Source organism: Rhinichthys klamathensis, unplaced genomic scaffold (genome assembly GCF_029890125.1).
Source record: "Rhinichthys klamathensis goyatoka isolate OS25496 unplaced genomic scaffold, OSU_Roscu_1.1 h1tg000123l_1, whole genome shotgun sequence".
NCBI lineage: Eukaryota > Metazoa > Chordata > Actinopteri > Cypriniformes > Leuciscidae > Rhinichthys > Rhinichthys klamathensis.
Window position 1 is genome coordinate 6,562,452 of NW_026606660.1, and position 24,815 is coordinate 6,587,266.

The 24,815-nt window shown below is 35.8% G+C and overlaps 1 protein-coding gene and 1 non-coding gene across 4 annotated transcripts; one reads left to right on the forward strand and one right to left on the reverse strand.

Annotated features, from left to right (window-relative positions):
- Positions 1-226: 226 nt before the first annotated feature.
- On the forward strand, positions 227-20,895 carry LOC130088954 (transcriptional-regulating factor 1). 3 transcript variants are annotated; one of them, XM_056255975.1, is made up of 15 exons: positions 227-455; positions 5,442-6,815; positions 6,895-6,941; positions 9,561-9,708; positions 9,827-10,027; positions 12,094-12,364; positions 12,759-12,813; positions 13,451-13,590; positions 13,878-13,981; positions 14,058-14,127; positions 14,317-14,405; positions 14,506-14,619; positions 14,956-15,057; positions 20,223-20,407; positions 20,500-20,895. In XM_056255975.1, exons 2-15 carry the CDS (start codon positions 5,583-5,585, stop codon positions 20,789-20,791), a joined length of 3,051 nt encoding a protein of 1,016 aa, XP_056111950.1. In that variant the 5' UTR covers positions 227-455; positions 5,442-5,582; the 3' UTR covers positions 20,792-20,895. The 3 variants fall into 3 exon arrangements, with proteins under 3 accessions (XP_056111950.1, XP_056111953.1, XP_056111951.1); XM_056255978.1 differs by having other exon boundaries at positions 20,226-20,407; XM_056255976.1 differs by lacking the exon at positions 227-455 and adding an exon at positions 1,941-2,191.
- A 3,602-nt stretch (positions 20,896-24,497) lies between these two features.
- On the reverse strand, positions 24,498-24,580 carry trnal-cag (transfer RNA leucine (anticodon CAG)). The gene has a single exon. It is a non-coding gene; the product is annotated as a tRNA-Leu (tRNA).
- Between the last annotated feature and the right edge of the window lie 235 nt (positions 24,581-24,815).

Sequence of the window (24,815 nt, forward strand, 5' to 3'; positions counted from 1 at the left end):
GTGAACGATTGGGTGGAGTGGAAAGATCTTGTGCTGAAGGTTTGTTTCCGACTCCGTTACAGTGGTTTTAATTATTATGCTTTTAAATAAGAAAGAGGTGTTTTTTTTTTTTAAAACAAATAAATACATTTAAAACCTCTTATGTTAAAGTTTGGTGTGTTTGCCATATTGTGTCATAGTGAAAGTGTGTTAGAGGATGTTGAAGCGGAAGTGCGTTTTACAGCAGAGGGCACTACTGATGTTCACTGCTGATCTGTCCACCGAATTACAGCTTAACATATGGTAGATTTACGATCTTGAAAACTGAACTGCTATTTGGAAACAAAAAAAAAAAAGTTATTTGAGCTGATGGCAGTGTGTGTCTGTGTGTCATGTGATCCTGGATCTTTCGGCTGAAAGATGACAAATGAACACTATTTAGAGCTTCATCATGTGTCCTTTCACTTTCTAAAAAGGTAAGTACTTTTTGTTTTTACACAAGTTTTTGTAAAACTCAAACACTATATTTAATGATGCTCAAAATGGAAGCAGATTATGACACGGAGTGAAAATATATTGGTATAAATTTCCTTTCAGTTCATAAAAATATAATTTAACAACCTTAGCCCATTCTGATGCATCACAGAGCAGTCTAATCAGAGCAGTCTAAAATTAAACTACAAATAATCTATTGCTTCCTTTAGTTTACTATTACTTTATTTGCTACATTTAAACTTTTAATTTACACTAAACTGCCTCAACTATTTAACTGCGATGGAAATAGAAGGTTTCGGTTAGCAGGTGCAACTTTATGATCAGATAAGATGATGATGAAAACCCACTGCAGAACCAATTACAAATGTTTTATTATTTCTTAAAGCTAAAGTCATTTTCTTTAATTAAATGGGGCCTATTTTGTGAAATCTTGTGGAAAATGTTTAAAACGTTAGTTGCTGCGCGATAAATTCCTTTTAAAATAAAATGAAAAACATTGAAAAACACAAGACAGAAAACACCCTAGAACTAATTACACTTATAGTAGCTAATTGTGATCTGATCAGTGACCATGTTTGCATGCACATCTTTTGCTCATAGTAATTGGGTTGATGCATTTACATGACGGTTACATACGCATATGACCTGATTCTTATCTGAAAATTCTCATGCATGCAAACGCAGTCAGTGTCTCTTTCATTAACAGTGAAATCAATGCAACAACCTTTTTTATAACACAACATGTTCTAGTCCTTACATAAAGAAGAGATTCCTATAAAATACAACAATGTGGTGGGTGAATAACTACAGATTTTATAATCATATGCATTGTATATTGTTAGCTTACTGATTTGAGATGAAGATTAGTAAGACGGTGCCGCAAGTATTCTGTTCACTGGACATCAACAGGCCTACAAGCAAGCATAAACATAAGGAATTAGATGTAAAATTCATATTCAGTTATACATGCATGATTTATTCAATTTGAAAGCACACATAATTCTTAATTAAAGGAGACCATCAACTCATTTCCAACCATTATTCACTATGAAACTGCTGATGGCAGCAAATCTCTGCCAGTACATGTTCACCACAGGACACATTCACAGAAACACTGACCTTTCTCAATGTGTGAATGACAAATTGTGGCTAAGCTGATACAAGAATAATGCAACCATAATTTACATTGGCAACATTTACATTTGATTGGATTGAAAGATGCACATTGTAGGATGCCATGTACAACAACACTGTCATTGTAGACTTTAATTCTGACAGTACAGATTCTAATATAGCTTTCGATGTACCATTTACCATCGGAAAGCCCACTTCTTTATCCTCCTCCATTTCACAGATGAAGCTATGAGACAAATAGTAGCAGATTGAGAAAATAGCTTGTGGTTATAACCCCGGAAGTCTCTGAGAATAAAGAGAAAGATGACATTTCCTGAACTTCCTTGAACCCTCTCAGGCCTTTAGACATTTGCTGCAGCTATAAGAGGACACAAGCACAATTCCTTAGTCAGCAGTATAAACTGAACCTACTTCCCATTTTCAGAAGTGCTTTTGAGTTATTCAGGGGGTTTTTTTATGCGTTGTGCCGACCTCGTCTATGTTTGTTATGATATGGTTTTGCATCTTATGGTATTCAATGCATCTTGATGGGTCATTTTGATGCACTAAAAAAGTGCATTACGGACATAAAGAAACGAGTGAGGTAAGCAATGCATGATCACTTTTTACCACAGAAATATATGTATCATGGGCATCTTCTAAAGATGCCCAAACTGCTCAAGACTATTTTAAATACAAATAACAAACTGGAAGAAAAAAAGTGGGTAACACTATTTTACAGTGTCATTGTTACATATGTTACAAGCAGTTATAGTAATAACGGTAGCACTTTATTTTACAGTCCTGTTCCGACCGCATGTACATACTACGCATGTACGTACAATAACTGGGTTATAATTAGGTACTAACCTTGAACCTACCCCTAAACCTAACCCATGTAGTTACCTTATATAACCAAGTACACATACTGTAAAATAAAGTGTAACAGTAATAACTATAAATGATGCATAATTACATGCAACTTACCCTAAACCAAACCCTACAGTAAGTACATGTAGTTACTTAATATTACTCAGTACTTAAACGTATAATAATAGTGTAATGAAGACACCTTAAAATAAAGTGCAAGCAAAAAGTGTTTGATTTTAATTGTGACATTCGGTTTACAGTCAATGAACAGATCAGTAATACAGTCAGTGCATAATGTCTTAGTAATACTTGCATGCATTGACCTCAGTGGGGTTGCGATCGGTGTTGCAAACTTTGATTGTGTTATACTGTATGCACAGATATGGTTAAAAGAGCTCAATGCAGTTGATGGCTCATTTGTTGAGCCAAATATTTGAGTTGCAGTTTCTAATGGTTGTAATTGAAAACACACGTACAGTGTTTTAATAGTCGACTGTACTGTAGTGAGCAGGTGAGCTGGGTTTACCTCAAGAATAGATAAAGTTTAAAGTTTAGCTAGAAGTATAAATTAAACTTGAAATGTGACCGTTGTGGCGCAACTCAACAAGTTACTCAGCTAATGTTGAGATGAATAGTCATAAAAATAGAAATTAATTTGTCATTTATTTTTTGCTTGAGGCGCACAAGAGTTGAGATTTTAATTTTATGCAAATACACACATAAAGTATTTAAATATGATGGTGTTAAATTCATAAGTATTTAATTCAATAAATAATAATGCTGAGGATACAACTGAAAAGTGACCCATAATTCCATGCTTAGAAACCTATAACAATTGTCACCTTTGAACTACAATAATAATTGAATTCTTAAAAATAATATATTTAAAAATAATATATATAAAATATATATAGAATTGATCATCTTCATGAATTCCAATATTCCACCCGAGCAGTTGGATGGAGAAAAAAAAAATTAAGTAAAAAGTAAAGAATAATGTTTACACATATTACACCAATTGTTGTAACTTACAACTATGTCTCAGTAAATGTGTGAAGCACAACTACGGAATTCCAAAAACTGTTAATAATGCACACGGTCATGCAATGAAGCTGAACATGTTAAAGCAAGAAAAAAACGAGGCCGACAGAAAAAAAGCGCCTTCAATTGGTGTTAACTTAAAGACTGTTTAGTTTTTAAGTGTCTAATTTTTTTTTATTTTTTTTTTAAATAGACGAGGGTTTAGATGATGTTGTGCCTCAGCCTTCGAGAAAGTACAGAGCTTTCAGTTTTGTTTGTCTGTACACACACATTGTCACTTTTAAGTTTATTTCAAAAGGTCTAACAGTCGCCTTGTTCCAGTCACTGGTCAGAGTCTGACGGCTTCACGCACTCAGAGTAAAGTGAAGATGGAAACTTTCGAAACCACAGTGCACACTTGAGCCTTTGAATCAGATTAACACTGCAGCATCGGAGTGTCAGAGTGTTGAACGAATGATCTGTTAGCACACTTTCTTTAAACAACACACACAAAGTACATGCGTTTGTTATTCTGTACATTTGCAGACATTGTTTTGTAAGACAAACCTCAGATTGGTAATACTTTAGAGGTAGAAATGTATTTTTTTTTAATAATTAAATTGTTAAGCCAGTTTTGCCATGAGAGATTCAATTCACTGAATTTATGTGAAAATGTTTATACACCAAAAATTATATTTCTTTTAGGACAGCAGCATCTTTCAAAGAGCTTTTAGATAGAGATCAAACTGTCGTCCTATATTCTGAGAAGACCATGTGACAGGAAGTGATAAGATGGTGTCTATACTTCATATTCTAAGAGGAAGCATCAGACTGAGTCATGGTGTGAATTTATTGTATCTGTTGTGGGTGGAAAAATAAAATATTATTAGTTTTCTAAAGACAGATTCCTGTCTGTATGAAAAATGAACAAATTAATCTCAGACACGATCTAGACTTTGACAAGTGTAAATGGAAATAAACTGTGAACAACATATATTAAAGTCGACATGAAATTAAAATGTGCACTACAGTAAATTCTCCTCTGCTCATCAAGACTGCATTTATATAAACATTGTGAACAAGGCTACAAATATTATGACAATTTAAAATAACTTTTCTATTAGAATATATTTTAAAATGTAATTTATGCCTGTGACAAAGCTTAATTTTCAGCATCATTACTCCAGTCTTCAGTGTCACTCTGTAACGAAGGGTCGAAGACGTTCGGATCCATGTGCAGTAACTTTATTCACAATAAGTAGACAGAGAGAATGCAGTAAACACAAACTGGTAAACAGGGAAGATCCAGGCTCAGCAACAATATCAGGCAGGGGTCGAGGCAGGCAGCAGACAGAAACACGGAGACCAGGAAAACAGGCAGGGATCAGGAAACCAGGAAAACTAAGGAATATAAACGCTCAGAGATGTAGGCCGTGGCAAATACAAGACTTCACCATGGTGTAGTGAGTGGAAGTGGTTTATATGTGTGTGTGAATGAGATGCAGGTGTGTGTAATCAGCACAGTGCAGGTGTATGGTGTAATCAGTCCAGGGAAATGCATGATGGGAAATGTAGTCCGTGATAAGCCAGGGAGTGCATGGCCAAGCGTGACACACTCATTCTAATATGCCGATTTGCTGCTTAAGAAACATTTATTATTATCACCAATGTTGAAAACAGTTGTGCTCCCTCATATTATTGAGTAAACTGTGGAAATCTTTTTCCCCTCTTTGATGAATAGAATGTTTAAAAGAACAGGATTTATTTGAAATAGAAATCTAGAAACATAATAAATGTATGTGTCATTTTTGATCAATTTAATGCATCCTTGCAGAATAAAAATAGAAATAAAAAATATATATTACTAACCTAAAACATGGTGCAGGTCTTTCCTACAAGACAAAAATGTTTGTCTTTGTAAACTTTCAGAAAAATATAAGATCTTGCTCTGTCTTGTTTTACAGGAAAACGCTATTTTTGAAAACCACTGACGGAATAACCAATGATGGAAAAGTTTCATGGTGACATTCAAACCTCCATGTAATTACATCCCCCTCAAACCATTAGTTTAACAGTACAGAAGTGGCACTTTAATCTTTCTAAAGATGACAGACAACCTGTACGAGACGAATCAGTTCAACAACCACACCAACAGGACCTATTTGTTCCAGCACAGCCCAAGTGCGTTGGGAGTAACTCACTACGGTGTACCTAACGTAAGCTTGATCCAATCATCTCCAATGTCTCCGCTACTCAACCACGAGCAACTAACATCTCCTGGCACTCCAGCACATGAACTTTCTCCAATGCTTGACATGCCAAACAGTGCCGGGGACTGGGAATATAATCAGTTTGGAAGGTCATCATGGGGATCTTCAAATGAAGAACTAGAAGAGACTAATCGAATCTACCCGTTTAACATCACGTCTCAGAACAACTCATCACTGACTTGCAAAGACAACGGCAGTGCTTCTCATCCTCAAAGGTTGGACTCATTCTCGCAGGCCTTCCCTACAAAAAATATTCACCCTCTCTTTGGTGATAGTAACAGAACAGATGATAAGCACTCAGAAAACCAAATTTCAGGATGTTTGCACTTACCTCAAAGTCTTCCAGAAGGATCGGACAGGCAATCTTTGGAGTCTCCAATTTTTAACACGATGGTCATTCAAGGCCAAACGCAAATGATATGTGAACAGCCCGACTTCCATCTGTCAGAGAGCCAACATTCACTGCACGGCCTTTACCAAAACCACCAGCAGTTTCACTATGGATACCAGCAACACAAACAGAAAGTGAACAACATGGAGCAGGTAAACAGGAGTCTCCATAAGCCACAAAGCCCTTGGCATCATCAGCACGGTTATCAAAGCCACCCAATGTCATATCCAATGGCCTTGAATCAACAACAAAAAGGGATATTTGCACATAAAACTCGCAATGACTCCCTAGAGAGCCATGAACCTGTTCAATCACCAACCTACGGCCACCGTCAAGACTTTAAAGTCCCAGAGCAGCAGATCTTCCATTACCAGGACCAACAGTATCTTCGTTCACTTTCACAACCTGGCAATCCTTACCTCACCCTTCAGTCCCAAGATCAATCAATCCCCGCAAAGCAAAACAACATGTTTAGTGATCACTCCGCACCCAGCACACCTGTGTTTTCAAGTCCCAAAGAAGATCAATCTGGTTTCAACTTCCCTCAAAGAAGTGAAGATCTTTGCAGTCCTCTTTATCAGAGCAAGAGTTCAGGGGTCTGTAAAGCTCTTCCACAGGCGACTATGAGAGGAGATATTTTTCAGAATCTCACTGCACATGCGCCTCAGTGGTCACAGGTACTGTATTTTTTATTTTAATACTTCATTAGCAACTCATTTTTATTTACGTTAAAGGTTTCTCAAAAATGTCTTGCAGGCATCTTCACCAGATATTCAAGATGAGGCTATTTCACCTCATTTCAGGTTTGACTCTAACCTTAACCCTACTTATCAATTTAGGCAAGTCAAAATCATTTTATAGCGCTTTTCACAATACCCATTGTTTCAAAGCAGCTTTACAGAAAATCATGTTGTGTTATGTTTATCATATCTTAAAGGAGTAGTTCACTTTTGAAAAAACTTTTGCTGATAATTTACTCACCCCCATGTCATCCAAGATGCCTATGTCTTTCTTTCCTCAGTCGAAAAGAAATTACGGTTTTTGATGAAAACATTCCAGGATTTTTCTCCATATAATGGACTTAAATGGGAACCATACGGTCCAAGGTCCAAAATACAGTTAATAACAGTTTGAGATGCAGCTTAAAATGTCTTTAAACGACACCAGACGATGAATAAGGGTCTTATCATGCGAAACGATCACTCATTTAAAAAATAAATAACAACGTTTAAGTTTTATAAGCTCACATGCTCGCCTTTCTCTGTTCTGTGTAACTCTCCTGTTCGAACTCGTTCATCAAAATGAACAAATCTTTTTCCGAGTCAATTCGTTCATTTCGGTCATTAAATGAATCAAATGACTCGAAAAAAGATTTGTTCATTTTGATGAACGAGTTCGAACAGGAGAGTCACACAGAACAGAGAAAGGCGAGCATGTGAGCTTATAAAACTTAAACGTTATTTATTTTTTAAATGAGCGATCGTTTCGCATGATAAGACCCTTATTCATCGTCTGGTGTCGTTTAAAGACATTTTAAGCTGCATCTCAAACTGTTATTAACTGTATTTTGGACCTTGGACCGTATGGTTCCCATTTAAGTCCATTATATGGAGAAAAATCCTGGAATGTTTTCATCAAAAACCGTAATTTCTTTTCGACTGAGGAAAGAAAGACATAGGCATCTTGGATGACATGGAGGTGAGTAAATTATCAGCAAAAGTTTTTTCAAAAGTGAACTACTCCTTTAATATATCTTCATGCAGCATATTTGCATTTAGCAGATTAGAGCTGGACGATAATATAGTTTACATTTTGTAATATTATAAACAATAAAGCAGTGAAGATTTGCTATAGAATAAAGTGAGTCCGGGTAAGGTTGGGGTTAGTGTTGTCAAAAAACTCGGTACTTCGGTACCAAGTCGGTACTAAAAAAAAATAACGGTTACGGTACCAGCTTTTCTAGGTACCGAGTACCGGGTTAATCCGGTTCTTGATGCGCTGTCCGAAAGGTGCAGAGTTGCGTCCTCTTCATAAAAACACTGAGACATGGCGACCAGCGGCGCTGCTAATGCGTTGGCTCTGAATCCACTTGTTGACAAGAAAGGAGGAAAGAGCCACATATGGAAATATGTTGAATTAGGCTAATGTCACGTTGCCATAAAGGGCCGTTCACACGTTCACATAGCACGTTTTTTGCGCGTGCAAATTTCAAATGTAGGCGCGCGGGAAGCGCGCTCATAATAGAAGCGACGTGCAAGCTTGTTTTTCCAGGCGCGTCACTGTTTATGGTTGCATAGCGGAGACACGCGAGAGCGAGCGCTTGTGGAGAGAAGGAGAAAGCGGTGCAAACTGCGCTCTCCGTGATGAAGAGGAAGTATTAGCAAAGAATTAATTGATTTCTAGCCCTTGCATTAGAAATCAGCTACAGGGTTCTCAAGTTTTGAAGACAGGCAAGAGTGACATTTTTGGCAGTTTTGGATTAAATAAAAGTAGGCCACAGTTAAGTCAAATAAAACATGTTTTATCTCCTGTATAGTTTGGTAACACTACAATAAGATACCATTCATTAACATTACTTGATGTGTTAACATCAACACATTGAGTGAACAATATATTTTTACAACATTAATTAATGTTTGTGAATGTTATTTAATACAAACACTTGCTTGTTCATGTTTGTTCACTTCATTCATTGTGCATTAAATAATGTTAACAGATAAAACTTTTGTTTTAAAAATGTATTAGTATATTTTTAAATTAACCCCAAGGAGAATAATTGCTACAGTATATAACTATGGTTTATTGTTAGGTCATTTTATCTAATGTTATCTAACAAATAGAATCTTATTGTAAAGTGTTTTTAATACTACAGTTTCCATCTTTGTAACTGTGATATACACTTTAATATATGTACATTTTATCTAAATTAAGCTTTGGTACCGAAATTGGTACCGAGAACCGTGGATTTTCACTGGTATTGGTACCGAATACTGACATTTTGGTACCGTGACAACACTAGTTGGGGTAAAATAATTTATAACAATTTGGTGTAGTGACAAGCCTAATTATTATTTGGTGATGTTTATCACTGACACAGTTAAGGGACGCATATAAATGACAGGATTAAAAAAACATCTGATAATATCGCCCAGCCCGAAGCAGTTTAACATAATAAAGCAGTCATGCCATAATACTTACACAATACATTGTACATAATATCTTTAGCCCCTAAGTGAACTAAACTCACATTATTTATATATTATACAGTAGTCAACATTTGAAGTGGATCAATCCCTTTCAAAGTTATACATGAATTTTGAACAATACCCGTTCTTGTCTTAGGACAACTTTGATGAACTTTTTTGATCCACTTCAAATGTTGGCAACTGTATAATATAGTATGTGGATTTGGATTTCTGTAGAGCAGAACCTGGGTTGTCCAGAGAGGAGGGATCTCATACAAAGATGAGATGCACCGTATGTCAGAGGGAATTCAAAAGTCTTCCGGCACTGAACGGCCACATGCGCTCACATGGAGGACTGCGAACACAACCCACATCCCTCAAAATGGTACGAACCAGACTAATTTTGATCATCTATGGGGTTGTTTGTGTAAAAGACGTAGAGTTTTGCATGAAATATGGCATGCTGATTTGCCCCATTGATTCAAGTTTCTTTCTTTCAACAGAGAGACGGGCACATTCATCTGTCTACTGAGGTTGCTCAAACCAACCCCATCATCTTACCTGTGTCAGTACCCGTCAAGGATTACCAGACCCCAAACAAACTTATGCTCAACCTTCTGTGCCACCAGAAAGATGATCAAAGCGGTTTAATTAAGTGTGGTGCACAGTCACCCCTCGCGTCTGTACAAAACCACCCTTCCTGTGTGAGTTTCTGGCATTAATACAGTTATTTTTAGCCGCTTGGAGTTTTGTAGCTGTTAGTCTGTTACAGTAGCTTCGAGGCTATATTGAAGCGGACACATTTTTGACAATTTACTTTTAGCAATATATGCATTTAAAATGTGCATTCTCTCAAAAATATTGATGACGAATCTTGCATTTAGGGGCCTGTACAAATATGTGTCCATTTGAATATTCCCTAAAACAAAAATGACCCTACCGAATGCCTTCTGCCACCAGATTTGCATTAGCAATAGCAAGGGGTTCATTTATGGCTGTGATGTAAACTAAAGGCTATTTAAAGAAACTATTTGATGTTTTGGCAAATTGGAGGCTAAACTTTATAAATTTGTACAATCTCATTTGTACATTTTTGAATGATCTGCAAACACACAACTGACTTGTTTAGGGGTGGACCTTTATGCTTTTTTTTTTTTTTCGTACAAATTTATATGAAATCACCAGCTTGTAGTTTGAGATTGGGTTGGCTATTTAACTTTGATTCTCTTCATTAGGGCCGACGCTAGTTATCTTTGGGCTCTCCAGGGAACCCAGACAATAACATTTAATTTTGTAACAGAATATATATATTTTTTTTTTTACAAATGTAATTTTACTCTGTTTATTAATGTTTTTACTCAAAATTTGTGCAGTTTTTGGAGGATTTATGATATATTTTAAATTTCTATAAATAAATAAATAAATAAATAAATATTTAAATAGGCTTTTTACAAAAAACAGCATTAAGTAAAATTCACTTTATAAAAGACCCAGATTTCTAACTTTCATTTCATTTCTAATTTTACATGGTTTAATGTAAGATTTTTTTGGGGAAAAAAATCACTTTAACCACTAGATAGCTATAGAGCTCCACTATATGCTATTTGACTAACCAAAAGATATCTTTTCACAAGTTGGATTCATATCTAAATATAATAAAATCACAATTATAACAACAACAAAAAAATACAAAGTTTAGGCCTAGCATTTTTTTGTACTGAAAAAAGTTTTTCACTAATGTTACATTATGATTAGAATCAAACCTGAACAAGATGTTACAAAGAGAAATGTTGGATTCTTTAGATTTGATCATTTATTTCAATCATCTGTTTTTAATATAATTCTACAATTTTAATCAACATTTCAGTTACTAACTGTAACAACAAAAATGAACAGAAATTAACTTTTTTTTTTAACTGTGTGTGTGTGTGCTAAATTGTTTTGTCTCATCCTTTCATCTCTCTCGTACTCTCTCTCTCTCCCTCCCTCTGTGTGTGTGTGTGTGTGTGTGTGTGTGTGTGTACACATGTGTCAGTGTAACCAATTTATTTTGTGGTGGTTCTGCATTTTGGATGATTTTTTTCCTGTCTGTGTATGTGTGTGTGTGTGTGCACTTTTTCAATGTGTCAGTGTCACCAATTTATTTTTGTGGTGGTTCTGCATTTTGGATGATTTTATTTTACAAATGATAAGAGAACAGTTTTTATAGTCTCAAAAATGTATTCCTATGTGTGTGTGTGTGTGTGTGTGTGTGTGTGCGTGCGCTTTTAGTTAATGCTATTCTCTCAAATGTGCAATGTACTAGAATAAATATTAATGTGGGACAAATATAAACCAATCAAGTACTTGAAAATGATTTTTGAAATTATTGAAAGTGTAGTTCCAGTATGCTTTCCAAGGAACAATGTTGTCAATTAGAATAATTACACATTACATTGTGGGGAAGAATAGAGCTTTTGCTTAGGCTGAAGACTGGTACATATATAATGTGTTTTTACCGCTTTATTTAAAGAGAAGACTTAACATTTAGCATGCTAATACTGTATGTGCTATTGTTTGCTAACAGTTCACTAGCTATATAGTGTAATTCAGTGATGTGACAAAAGATATATCTATAATTTAATAAATTCAATTCTGTCATGAAACCATGTAAAATCACTTTAAAACTACTTAATTTGGTTACTTTAAAATTACTCAAACAATGTTTTTCATCACTTCAACATTATCAAATTACGTTATGTAATCTCTGATTTCTCATTACACATTCTAGATAAAGAGATCCGCCTCGGATGAAGAATGTGCACCAAAGCAAGTAAAAAAGAGATACCGCCACTGTCTGGTCCCATTGATGATTCCACCGCCCGGTGCCGGTCAGGAGTCCCGAGGCGCTGTGCTCTTCCGCAGTCAGCTGAGGACAGCGAGCAGCATGGGGGACGACGTGCCGTACACTCCTCCACCAATGCTTAGCCCCGCACGCCCGGGCTCGGGCCTCTTCAGTGCTGTCAGCGGAAGAGGAAAGAGCAGTGAGTCTTCTGCAGACGGTAGAGAAGATTATTATATCTCTAGATTGTATGACAATAACAAAGATTAAGGAGTTATTTTTACTGAATTCTGGCCTGTTCACACCAAGGACAATAAATATGACAATAAAGATATAATTATAAAAATCTTCCTAAAAATGTAAAAGTATAGCAGAGTCCACACCTCAACTAACAAAGATGGCACGATGTCTTTGGAATAATTTTCAGAACTATTATTTCCAGCTGATGAACCATAAAAACATTGACAACCAATCAGAATCTATCCTGCTTTCGTTTTAGTTATCATCCATGGTGTGAACGGGCCTTTATTTTAGATGCATGGTGAATGCTTGTTACAGTAGCTGTATTTTCATCATTATAATATGCATTATCTATCTTTATCTATAACTAACAGGTGTTAAGGATGACTGTGGTGAGACTTCAAGGGAAAAAGCAATTAATGTAACTCCGTAAGTAGTTGTTTTTACGTAAAGATAATATGGGTGTAAATTCAATGCCACTAATGGCAACAAATTAAATGTTTTACCTGTGAAAAGCTGCTGCCATAATGCTTGGTGTTGTGGGTGGTTGCCAGGGCGTTGCTATACGATTGCTATGGTGTTGCTAGGTAGTTTTTTTCTACTGGCCCAACTAATACCCAGAGTTCATCCTCAAGTCTCAGTGGTATTCTGTTCTTTATGACACCATGGGCACATGGTGATGGAAAAGTATGAAATGAAAGAAAAAATACATATTTCAATGCTTTTGTGTTCACTACCAAAACTTCTACCCACAAACTTGTGGTTTTTCACACGAATGCAGAAGCACTGAAATAGTTCTTCCCTCCCATTTCATATTTTATTCCATCAGGTCTGCCAGATGGGAAAAAAAGCTTATTCACTTAGAAAAGTAATATCCCACCTCCTCAAGTTGCATGATTTGAGGTATACCATAACAAGATCGAAAATATTAGACACTTCACCTTTAAGCTTAACAATGTGTAACTGCAAATTATTTTACGGTCAACTGCTTGCTTTATTTATTACATTTAAATAATGTCAGATTAAAATAACCAGTAAATAAACAGTTCTTACATGTTCTCTACAGTCACATTAATGTTGGTAAAGAATTTCAAGCAAAGATCCCAAACATTCAGAGTAAACCCCTCACAGAGGAAGATACCCATAATGCTGTTCTTCTGTGGTTGCCCACCAAAGACCTGGATACCCCTGATAACCAGCAGAAAGGTAACTAAAGACACACACACAACTAAAAATTCACACACAAATGCGCTTAAAGAATGCAGCAACTACGGTGATTTTACAATGCAGAGCGGGCATTCTTATGTAAAAATAAAATTCACAAAGTAATAAAGTTAACTAGGCTAACACTGGTACACAAAATACAAACTATATTAATACGATGTGCATGTAATTTTTATACATTTTAAAAGGTTCTTTTTTTTTCCACAGTAAAAAAAAAAAAAAAAACGGTCCAAAAATCTGACTACCATTGATTTTTCCCTCCCTTTTAGTGGAAAATCTTCTGAAAATGGCTTGCTCTAGTGTACTACCTGGTGGCGGAGCAAACACAGAATATGTCCTTCACTGTCTTTTTGAGTGCAGAGGAGATATTATGGTAATTATATTTCTTATAATCGCTTCCTGACACTAAAACTTGTCTAAAAAGCCTTAAAATAACTATTATGTTCCAGAACACCCTGGAAAAGCTTCTCCTGTCAACGTTAAACACATCCAGCCACAAAACAGACTATCATTATGCAGGTGCGTGACTGTTCAAAAGATTTTGTACCCAAAAATAAAAAGAGACATTAATTCTGTCTTCCTTTTTACTGTGCTATCCTCACATGCAAGAAATCCTTCCTGAGGAAGTATAAGATAATAAATTAAGTAAAGGGACTTAAAATACTAAATGCATCACATTACAGTATTTCTTCTATTATCATCAACCAGGATCAGACAGGTGGACACTTCAGGAGAAACGGCAGCTAAACAAAGCACTTTTAAATCATCACAAAGACTTCCATCTCGTCCAGAAAATGGTAGTTGCAGTTATGCAATAAATAATAAACTTTTGTTTTCTGTAAATACATCAGCATTAATTTGGTTTGGTGACTGTAAGAATGTTTTTTATTTATTTAGGTCAAGACAAAGTCAGTGTCTCAGTGTGTCGAGTACTATTACACATGGAAAAAACATTTGCGTCTGGGTACGAGAATCAGTACAGCTCTGGCTACTCCTGTTCAAGACCAGCGGGTGAGTTACAGCGTGGTTTACTAGTTATACTCATCTGGGGGGCAAAAGCAGTGACCTGAGATTCAGTGTTTAAAAACTTAAGATGAAACAATTTAAAAGTGCAGGCGCTTTGATATGTTATCTTATTCAAAGACATTCAGACATTTTTAAGAGTGATTTAAGTGTATACATGCAGTACTTTCTGTAGTCAAATTATTACATTCATAGAGTGTTAAAATACTTAAATGTGAAATGCTACTACAGTCATTCGCTTACATGATCAAACTGAATGTTCATTTGATTTGAATGATCTATATTAATAAATATTTTTAATGCATAGCCTATATATTTCATTAGGGAGACTGGGCGATAAACAACACTGCACAACCGAACAAAGAATCCAACAGCAAAATATCAGAAAACTCCAGTGCTGTGTTTGTCTGTGAAGTGTCAAACTCTGTGAGTATCTATACTGAAACCTCTAGGTGCTTTCTCCACTTCCTGTAATTTACCTCACACCTTTCTCTAAAACATTAATGTATTCTGCCTCTGGATTCTGTGACATCTCATGCACTTACTCATCTATATGTCCTGTGTATTAATCTAAGTCGTGTTATTGTGTAGCACCTATCAGCTAGGGATGTCAATTTACATACATTCGTTGTTTAAATTAGCGATCAAGGAATCGATTATTCAATAACCTTAACCTCTTAAATCCGAAGCAGGGGCACTACTAAGTTATCATGTTATTTAACCACTTGCTTATCTAGCACCAAATAGGTGTCGTTTTCAAGCTTAGCAGCTTGGCTTTACAGTGAATATAGGAAATATGGCCATCACAAGTGCTTTTAATTTGCTGACATATTAGAAGTGCTCTATTTTCGTAGCATGAAAAAAATAACTGCGTTACATGAAAATGTGATCTGTAAAATCATAGTAGCCAACATAACAGACTTGTCATTTGACGTTGAAAAGGTCTCAACTAGCAGAATACAAGAAGCATATTTGTTTCAGTTAGAGACCAAACTTTATAATAACTTTAGTATTTGTATGAAAAAGCACGTGCAAACAGTATACACAAGCGCCACGTTTTGGTTTGTAACTTCGCGCAACATTAGTAACCCTTATACCACGGCCTGTTTAAATACTCGATTCTGATTGGCTGGAAGGTGTGCAGTAAAACCGTTTAATGCACAGGTAGTTCCAGTCAGTTTGATTACAGTTCGAAATTAATCCGCTACTATAAACATTGGTAACCATAGTAACAGAGTTACACTTGCAAAAGAGTGAGAGAGACACATATGAAAATGTTCGGTAGGCTCAGAGCCATAGAGAGAAAGAGTTGCGACGCTCTTTGATCGCTCGCGATGCCTGTCACGTGGTTCATGTAAGCCCCAATAGTTACAAAACATACGCAGGCTGTCATGTTCTTCTATGGGACAGACAGCAGCGATTGCATTATTGACCGGTAAATATAAAATAAAACACACACCCAAGTACTTTTTCAGCTGTTACTGCATTTTGTTAATGTCAGTTATGCATTTGGAGAGGCAGGGTGACAACGGAATAGCCTACTACTGTATATTACTTAGATACGTTTTAGGCTTTTTTTTTTTTGAGGTAAAAGACGACAAAGACGAGGTCAATACGAAAAAGACAACTAAATGGGCAGTTAACACTTTCTGTGACTTGTTGCGCCAAAGACAGAACAATTGTGATTTCGAGACCTAACGTTACTCTGCTTCTCTTTTAAATGAGACATTTCGGGAGTTTTATGCCTCTGTTCAGTCTACCGCTGGACGCGAATACAGTGTTGCAAGTTTGATGCGTCTCAGAGCAGGTATAAACCGTCACATTACAAAATACAACATCATAAGGGATAAAGAATTCAAGTCAAGCAATGCCGTTTTTAAATCAGTTTTAAAGCGCTACAGGAAAAATGGAAAAGACACCAGCGTTCATCATCCGCGTAAGAAAAGTTTGGTTTGACATAAAGCTAATTCATTTAAATAAATGACATGATTAGTTCAAATAAAGCTTGCCTTGTCACTGTTGCCTATCATTCATAAATAATTTTAATAAATCCATGAATCATTAAGTTAGCTATAGGCCTATGCTTAAGCAACGAGGGGACTGTAGACTTTAAAGAAGAGACACTCATAGGTAACTCGCGCACGCGCATCTCTCTCTCTCTCTCTCTCTCTCTCTCTCTCTCTCTCTCTCTCTCTCTCTCTCTCTCTCTCTCTCTCTCTCTCTCTCTCTCTCTCTCTCTCTCTCTCTCTCTCTCTCTCTCTCTCTCTCTCTCTCTCTCTCTCTCTCTCTCTCTCTCTCTCTCTCTCTCTCTAATGAATTTAAATAAATGTGATAATTCATTTAAATAAAAGCAATCCGATGGCTCTACTTTATTTAAAGCGGACGGAGTGCTAGAACTAACGAGCCGTAACTTAAGAAAATAACCGTCATTTTTACACGTCTGTTAAAAAAATTACATTGTAAACATCAGTTACAGCTTTAACTTCTTATTAACTTGGCAAATAACCGAGGTATAAGCGGGATAATCCACGGCTAGCCATGCGGTGAGCCTCATACTCCTGACAGGACCAATCACCCGAGTCAGAGGCCGCAGTGGACATGGCGTCATCATCGTCATCCTCGCCTGCAGTGCCAAAAGAGATCAGGTTACAGGCTTCATCAGGGGAGTGAAAGCTGGTCTCAGAATAGGACACAGCGTGTGCCCAATTGATGCACACTCTGGAGCTGCGTCGACGTGCGAACATCAAAGGGGCCCAATGCACGTGGCTGCCTCTGCCTCTCCTTCCGCTTCCTGCTACCACTATAATGTTCAGTCTGTTGCATTATATAAAATGTAATTGTGTGTTATATATAGTAGAGCCTATTCTGTTCAATACAGCAACAAATGTTGCATATTCCTAATAATGAAGACAATTCTTTGCTAACTATACAAGTTGATTTTAGTTTTAGGATTTGCTAAAAAAAAAAAACATAAGATGGTTAGATAATTATTCAATTATTCTCCTTCCGCTACGGGAAGTGGAGGTGAGGAGGCAGCCAGGGCACAGTTCAGGACTGTGGATTGGAAACCCTGGCATGTAGGATCCTGACTGTCAAAAAATATAAAAAATGCATGCATCATGCATGTCGGGGAGCTCGATGGGTCCACCACACACACATGACATTCCTTGATGGACAAGAATTCGGTGCTTGCTTCGTGAAAGAGGAAGAGAAAGATTCTGAGGCAATGGCACTGAGCTATTTAGTGAATGGCTCCGCCCAAAGCTTGCACTCTCAGTCGCCATTGGGCAGTAATTTTAACTGCCGTGATGCAATCAGGCTTCAGTATTCAAGGAAGGAGAGGGATACCCCAATGTTGAGAGACTGACTTGAAAGGGAACTACACGCTCTAATGATGAGCTTGCTTAAATCGACCCAAGTTAATTAAATTAATTGATCGTCACTTAATCGTTAGCATACCTAGTAGCAACCACTCAGAACACCTTAGCAACCAAAGAGAAACATGTTCAAAACACCCAGAACACTTGAGCAACATCATAGCAGCACCCTGGAAAACAATTCAGGTTGATTGGGACACTTTTTTCCTTTTTTTGAGTCATCTCAATGGCAAAATGTTCCCAATCAACCTGAATTCACCCCTACATCTTGTTCAGTAAAATATAATATCCCTTGTTGATAATGTTCAGCCTGTTGCATTATATAAAATGTAATTTTGTGTTATATATAGTATAGCCTATTATGTTCAATACAGTAACAAATGTTGCATATTCCAAATAATGAAGACAATTCTTTGCCAACTATACAAGTTGATTTTAGTTTTAGGATTTGCTTTGAATAATTATCGAATCATCTTATGGGGAGTTTTTTTTATCTAAAAGGTCATGCTGTCATTATTTACTCAACTTTATGTAGTTCCAAACCAATTCTGTGGAGCACAAAAGGAGAATTTTACAGAAGTCTGATTATGCAATTACGTTTCTGAAACCTTCACATACAGTTTACACTTAGGCATATTACTTATTGCTCAGACAAAGCTAGTGTATGATTGGGTATATAGTGCACGAGTTGCAGGTTTTTTTATGGCGTTGTCCATTTTGCAACTTATTACTGTTGTTTTAATAAAACTTATGGCTTGTTTCCACTGAGCGATACCGCCAACAGTTCCCTTACTTGATAGGCGTGGTGTTTGCCGGAAAGAAGCGATCGACGTCATTTTCGAAGAAGAAAGCGACATAGTAAACATCTATGGATGACATACTGCAGATTTTGTTCTTGCTTCTCGGCATGTTTGTCACAAGGAACAAGCGCCGGCATTAGGCGTTTCTCAATACCAAGTAGCCTACGCAAAGTCCGACTCCCGAGGACACGAGTCCAGTAATTCTGCTAATGGAACAGCGCTTTCTTGAAAGCGCCACTCAGCTCGCTCTGCTACTCCGGTTATCTCTGTATGTACATTTTAGGCAACAATAAAACGAAATATGTTATAAAAACACCACTGCTTCTTTTCGATTTCATTTAAATACATTTTAATGATTATAAGCACACAAATATGGTTCAGGCAACGCATATCCTATTGATTATATTCACTGCATGTATGTAGCCTATATTTAAAACAAAACTAAATATAAAACACAACCCTGCCTCTTTTCGTTTAAATTTAAAAATATTAAACATATTCCAGGCAATATGTGCATTGGTACAAATGTTGCAATAAACAACATTACATGGTCTTGTAATAAAATAAAAAAATGACAAAACTCAACCCTATCTCTTTTTGTTAAATTTCAGTTTTATCAATAATAGCCAATAAAAAAGTATAAGTAAAAGGTACAAAAAGCTATACAATAAAGCTTTAATAACATAAAGCAAACAATTCAGTCAAATATACAAATTCAGCGCTCAAATATATGAAACTTCACTTAGCCTTCTGCCAAAACTATTGGCCAGGGAACGAATTATAGATTCACGAGACCAAAGATCGCCTGTTAGGTCTATACAAGACGAATTATATCTCATGTTTAACCACTACAGACAGAGACGTCAGAGTCAGCGGCAAACATCAGAACGACTAGCCGAGGAAAGGCTGTTCCAGGCGGGGTACTTGAGTGCCGGATCGCCCGGTGATTGCTTGGAATGGATCTCAGTCAAATTATCATAAATCTATAAATAAACCACAGATTTGAGCTTTAAAAAACTACATTCTCGCATGAAAAACTCTTAAAACTACATTTCGCGACACAATAACAGTAGTATTATATTTCAACTGAATATAAAAAAATGGCGCTTCTAATGCCCTTGTAGCACGCGCAAGTCAACCAATCAACGTTCTGCAGTGAGTCTAGCTCCACCTTTTAGTACCGTACCACTGTGCTAGGTACCCCAACGGAAGGGTACCCAAAAAGTGGTACGGTACGGTACGGCTTTTTGGTACCATTCACAACTTTTGACAGTGGAAACGCAAATAATTGCGTACCGTACCGTACCGAACCGCTCAGTGGAAACGAGCCATTATACTGTTGTTCTAAGGAAACATGGGGGTTGGAACAAGTAAACATTTGTTTCTGGGTAAACAATTACCATTTTTCTCCCAGCAGACAAATGGAGAAACGTGGAACCAGAACAATCTCCGGCTGCTCTGTAGCTCTCCAGCCGAACACAGAGCTTCCACGCTGACCCAGTCTTTGGGTTCGGCTTCTGTGAGAAGTTCTCCCTCCAACAGCACCACCAGCGGAGATACTGATTCAGCCCTCGTCTTTCCCTGCAGTGAGTGTGGAAAGTAAGCTGCGTCCTGAGTCAAAAACAGAAACATCTTCATACAGTTATGAATCACAGTGGTTGCGGTCTGATTCACTATATCTCTTTTCATAGGGTGTTTTTGAAGGTGAAAAGTCGAAATGCCCACATGAAGACACACCGGCAGCAGGAGGACACACCGTTGTGGCAGTTTCCCAGGGTTTCCGAGCCAGATCATGTGATTGCGACACGTGGTTGCCACGCTACACCACTAAAACAAGCCATAAGCCTTCATTCTTTACCATATGACAGAACCACAGAGGTGAAAACATCCTTAAATGACATGCGCAGTGAGTCAGTGCAGGAAATAGATCACCCTCTGAAGACGCTTCCTGTCCATAGTCCACTGGACTATATTCCAAGTTAGTAGCTTAAGTATAGCTAACTGAATAAGGACATTCTTTGTAGACTATAAAACAGACTACTTTATGTAAATGGTACAACTATATGTATATTAAAACGAATCAAGGCTATGGCATATCTTTCCTTTAATTTTGGTGTAAAAACTTTTTACTTTATATAAAAAAAATATATATAAAAATATTTTTTTATCTGCTTGTATTTTGTATCACTTTTTTTTATTTGTAATTAACCACCAGTTGATTATTAAACACTCACATTCACAACACATGGATGTGTTGTGCAATATTTGCATTGCATATTTTTCCAGTGTAAACTATATAAGTTTAGCTTGTTGATCGATGGGTGATTTTATTCAACCTCTCACCACTACTTTTTTAAAATCGTAGTTCTTCTATATTTCAAGCAAAAATATTCAACATGCTTGTCATATGACCTCATGGCACCTTTTTAATATGCACAATACACAAGCTGCATGTTAAATTACTAGGCCTATGCTATTCTGAACACATACTTTGTCAGCTTGCAATCTATGATATGTAAAAAAAAATATATATATATATATATATAACATATTAAAGATACTATATGGCATAACTGTATGTCCCACATATACAATAATTATGTTACTGCAGACTGAAAATATGGGCTTTTGATACAGCAACACACACTAGTTCAAGGGGTTTCCCCAGGGGACTGCAGGGAAAGTACTGGGGGTTTGTGGAAATGATGAGAGAAAAAAATAAAAAATAATAATAATTGTGTATATATATATATATATATAAGTCAATATTTGAAGTGGATCAAAAAAAGTTGTTCAAAATTCATGTATAACTTTGATGAACGGTTTTGACCCACTTCAAATGATGACTACTGTATACACATAATATTTTATTTAAATAAAAATTATATAAAAAAGATAAGAGACTAGAATAAGAAAATAAGTAAATGAGCAAATAAAAAAATTATTCTAACAGTACAATGCTACAATGAGTTGGAAGAAATTTAATAGAAACTAAATATGTTCTAATTAATATTAAGACATTTATAATATAATATTATAATATAATATTTATGAATTCTCTATAAATACACTTTATAGAGAATTCATAAAACACAGAACTATAGAGACTGAAAATAGATATAAGAAATATAAGAATAAGTTAACCAGTATTATGAGAACTTGTAAGAAAGAATATTACACAAAACTATTAGATAATAATAAAAACAATATTAAAGGTATGTGGAACATTTTAAATAATATTATTAAAAATAATACTAGACAGGCTACTTATCCCTATTACTTCATTGATAATGATAAAAATATCAAGAACATGGAGGATGTGGTTAATGATTTCAATACATTTTTTGCAAACGTGGGACCAAACTTAGCTAAACAAATCCCAGTTCCACAAACATTAGAAAGTAGATATAATAACTTAATAGAAAGAAATCCCAGTTCAATATTTCTGACAGCAGTTGATGAAAAAGAAATAATAGATACTGTCAAAGGATGCAAAAACAAACCATCCACCGATCATGATGGAATAGATATAAAAATTATACAAAAAGTAATAGAGGGGATCGCCAAACCACTAACGACTATCTGCAATTCATCATTTTTAACTGGTCAATTTCCAACAAAAATGATAATAGCAAAAGTCATTCCTCTATACAAAACTGGAAATAAACACCACTTCATAAATTACAGGCCTGTCTCTCTACTGCCACAATTTTTAAAAATTTTAGAAAAACTATTTAACAACAGATTAGAGATATTCATTGATAAAAATAAACTACTCACTGACAGCCAATATGGATTTAGAAAAAATAGATAAACATCACTAGCACTAACAGAACTCACTGAAGAAATCACAAATTCCACAGACAAAAAGAAATATGGAGTTGGGGTATTCATTGATCTAAAAAAAAGCATTTGACACAATAAATCATGAAATATTAATCGGTAAACTGGAACGAACTGGGATCAGGGCTAAGGGTAGTTCTAAAATGGGTAAGTAGTTATCTGAGAGACAGACAACAATTTGTAAAGATGGGAGATTATTCGTCTGAATGTCTGGGTATGACTTGTGGTGTCCCCCAGGGGTCAGTGTTGGGACCAAAGTTGTTTTTCTGAAGAATTGAATTTTTTATTATTTGCAGATGATACAAACATATTTGGTTCAGGGGACAGCTTACAGCAACTCTTGGAATTAATCACTTCAGAATTCAAGAAAATAAAACAATGGTTTGACACAAATAGGTTATCAATAAATTTGAGTAAAACTACATTCATGGTATTCGGAAACTGTAAGCTAAATCATCAAGCACAGATACAGATAGAGGGTGTTCACATAGAAAGAGTACATGAAAATAAATTCCTTGGAGTGATCATAGATAAAAAAAAAAAGATTTGCTGGAAGCCTCACATAAAATACATCAAAACCAAACTTTCCAAAAGTATTGCAGTCCTAGCAAGAGCTAAGCACATACTGGTCTGGAACATAAATCACTTCGTATTTTGTACTGTTCACTATTGTTACCTTATTTGAATTATTGTGTAGAGGTTTGGGGAAGCACTTATCTACATTCACTACACCAACAAGTTATAATGTAAAAAAGAGCTATGAGAATCATTCACAACGTCGGATTTCGGGATCACACAAATTCATTATTTTTGCAGTCTAAATTGCTAAAAATTCAAGATTTAATAGAATACCAGATTGCAGTATTCATGTTCAAAGCAAGAAATAGCTTATTGCCTGGGAATATACAAAATATGTTTTCTGAGAGGGAGGGAGGGATGGTATAATTTAAGAGGAAGGGGACATTTTAAGAATAATAGAGAACAACAAGGAAAAGATTATGTTTAACATAATCAATAAGTTAAATTGTGGAATAATCTAAATGAGAAACTAAAACAATGCCCAAACATATTTCTATTTAAAAAATAATGTACAAAGAAATTATTTTAAAGAGGTATCAATAAGCACTGTAGTGAAAGTAGGAGTGCTCCATTGTTTGTGTTATTTTTTCCTTGTTTTGTTATTTTTTGCTGCTTGAAAAAGTACATAATTGAGGTTAGACAAATAAATACTCGTCAGTAGTCACTATATGTATGTGTGAATGGGTATGTGTATGTATATGTATATTTGTGTGTATGTGTGTGTGTATATATGTATGTATATATGTGTATGTGTGTATGTATATATGTGCATATATATGTATGTGTATGTATATATATATAAATATATGTGTATAATATATGCATGTGTATAGAGCATAATAATAATAATAATATAAAAAATGGAAATTGAATGACCGTAAGAATTAAGGGGGTAGGAGTATATAAGTTTTACTTCTTCCTACTCCTTTTCGTACATGTAATAGAAGTATGTTAACAGGAAAGAAGTGTACTTTGTTTGCTGCTCATTTGTTGTTTTTTTCTCCTATGTTTTTAAACATTGCTTTATATTTTTATATACTTTTTTTTTATGTTCGAAATAAAGATTTCAAATTCAAATTCAAATTCAATATTATTTTTTCATAAAATAAATTGGCCTTTTCCACAAGAAACTAAACAGATGCATGTAAACGTTTGAGGAGTTAAGGATGAGCATCCCTTGAACAAGAATGATAATATGTTATGGGTCCGTGGCAAAATTGAAAACCCTTTCACCATTGATTCACCTGTCCTGCACAAAAACATAATTTGTCAGAAGTGGGATTCGAACCCACGCCTCCAGAGGAGACTGCGACCTGAACGCAGCGCCTTAGACCGCTCGGCCATCCTGACATGCTAACATGCTAACCACATGCTAATATTAGTAGTCAACAATTTGCAAGTACGTTTGGTGTGAATACATAGTTTGCTATTTTAACTGTCGAGGTTTAGTTCTAATTAAATTACGTAATGACTCGTAAATAATTGTCCAGCCCGCTTCTAAAGTAGCAACAGAAGTCTTAGTTACGTGCCGTGGTCTGTAAAATTATTTACGTTACGCCTGAAAAATGACGGTGGGAAACTGGGG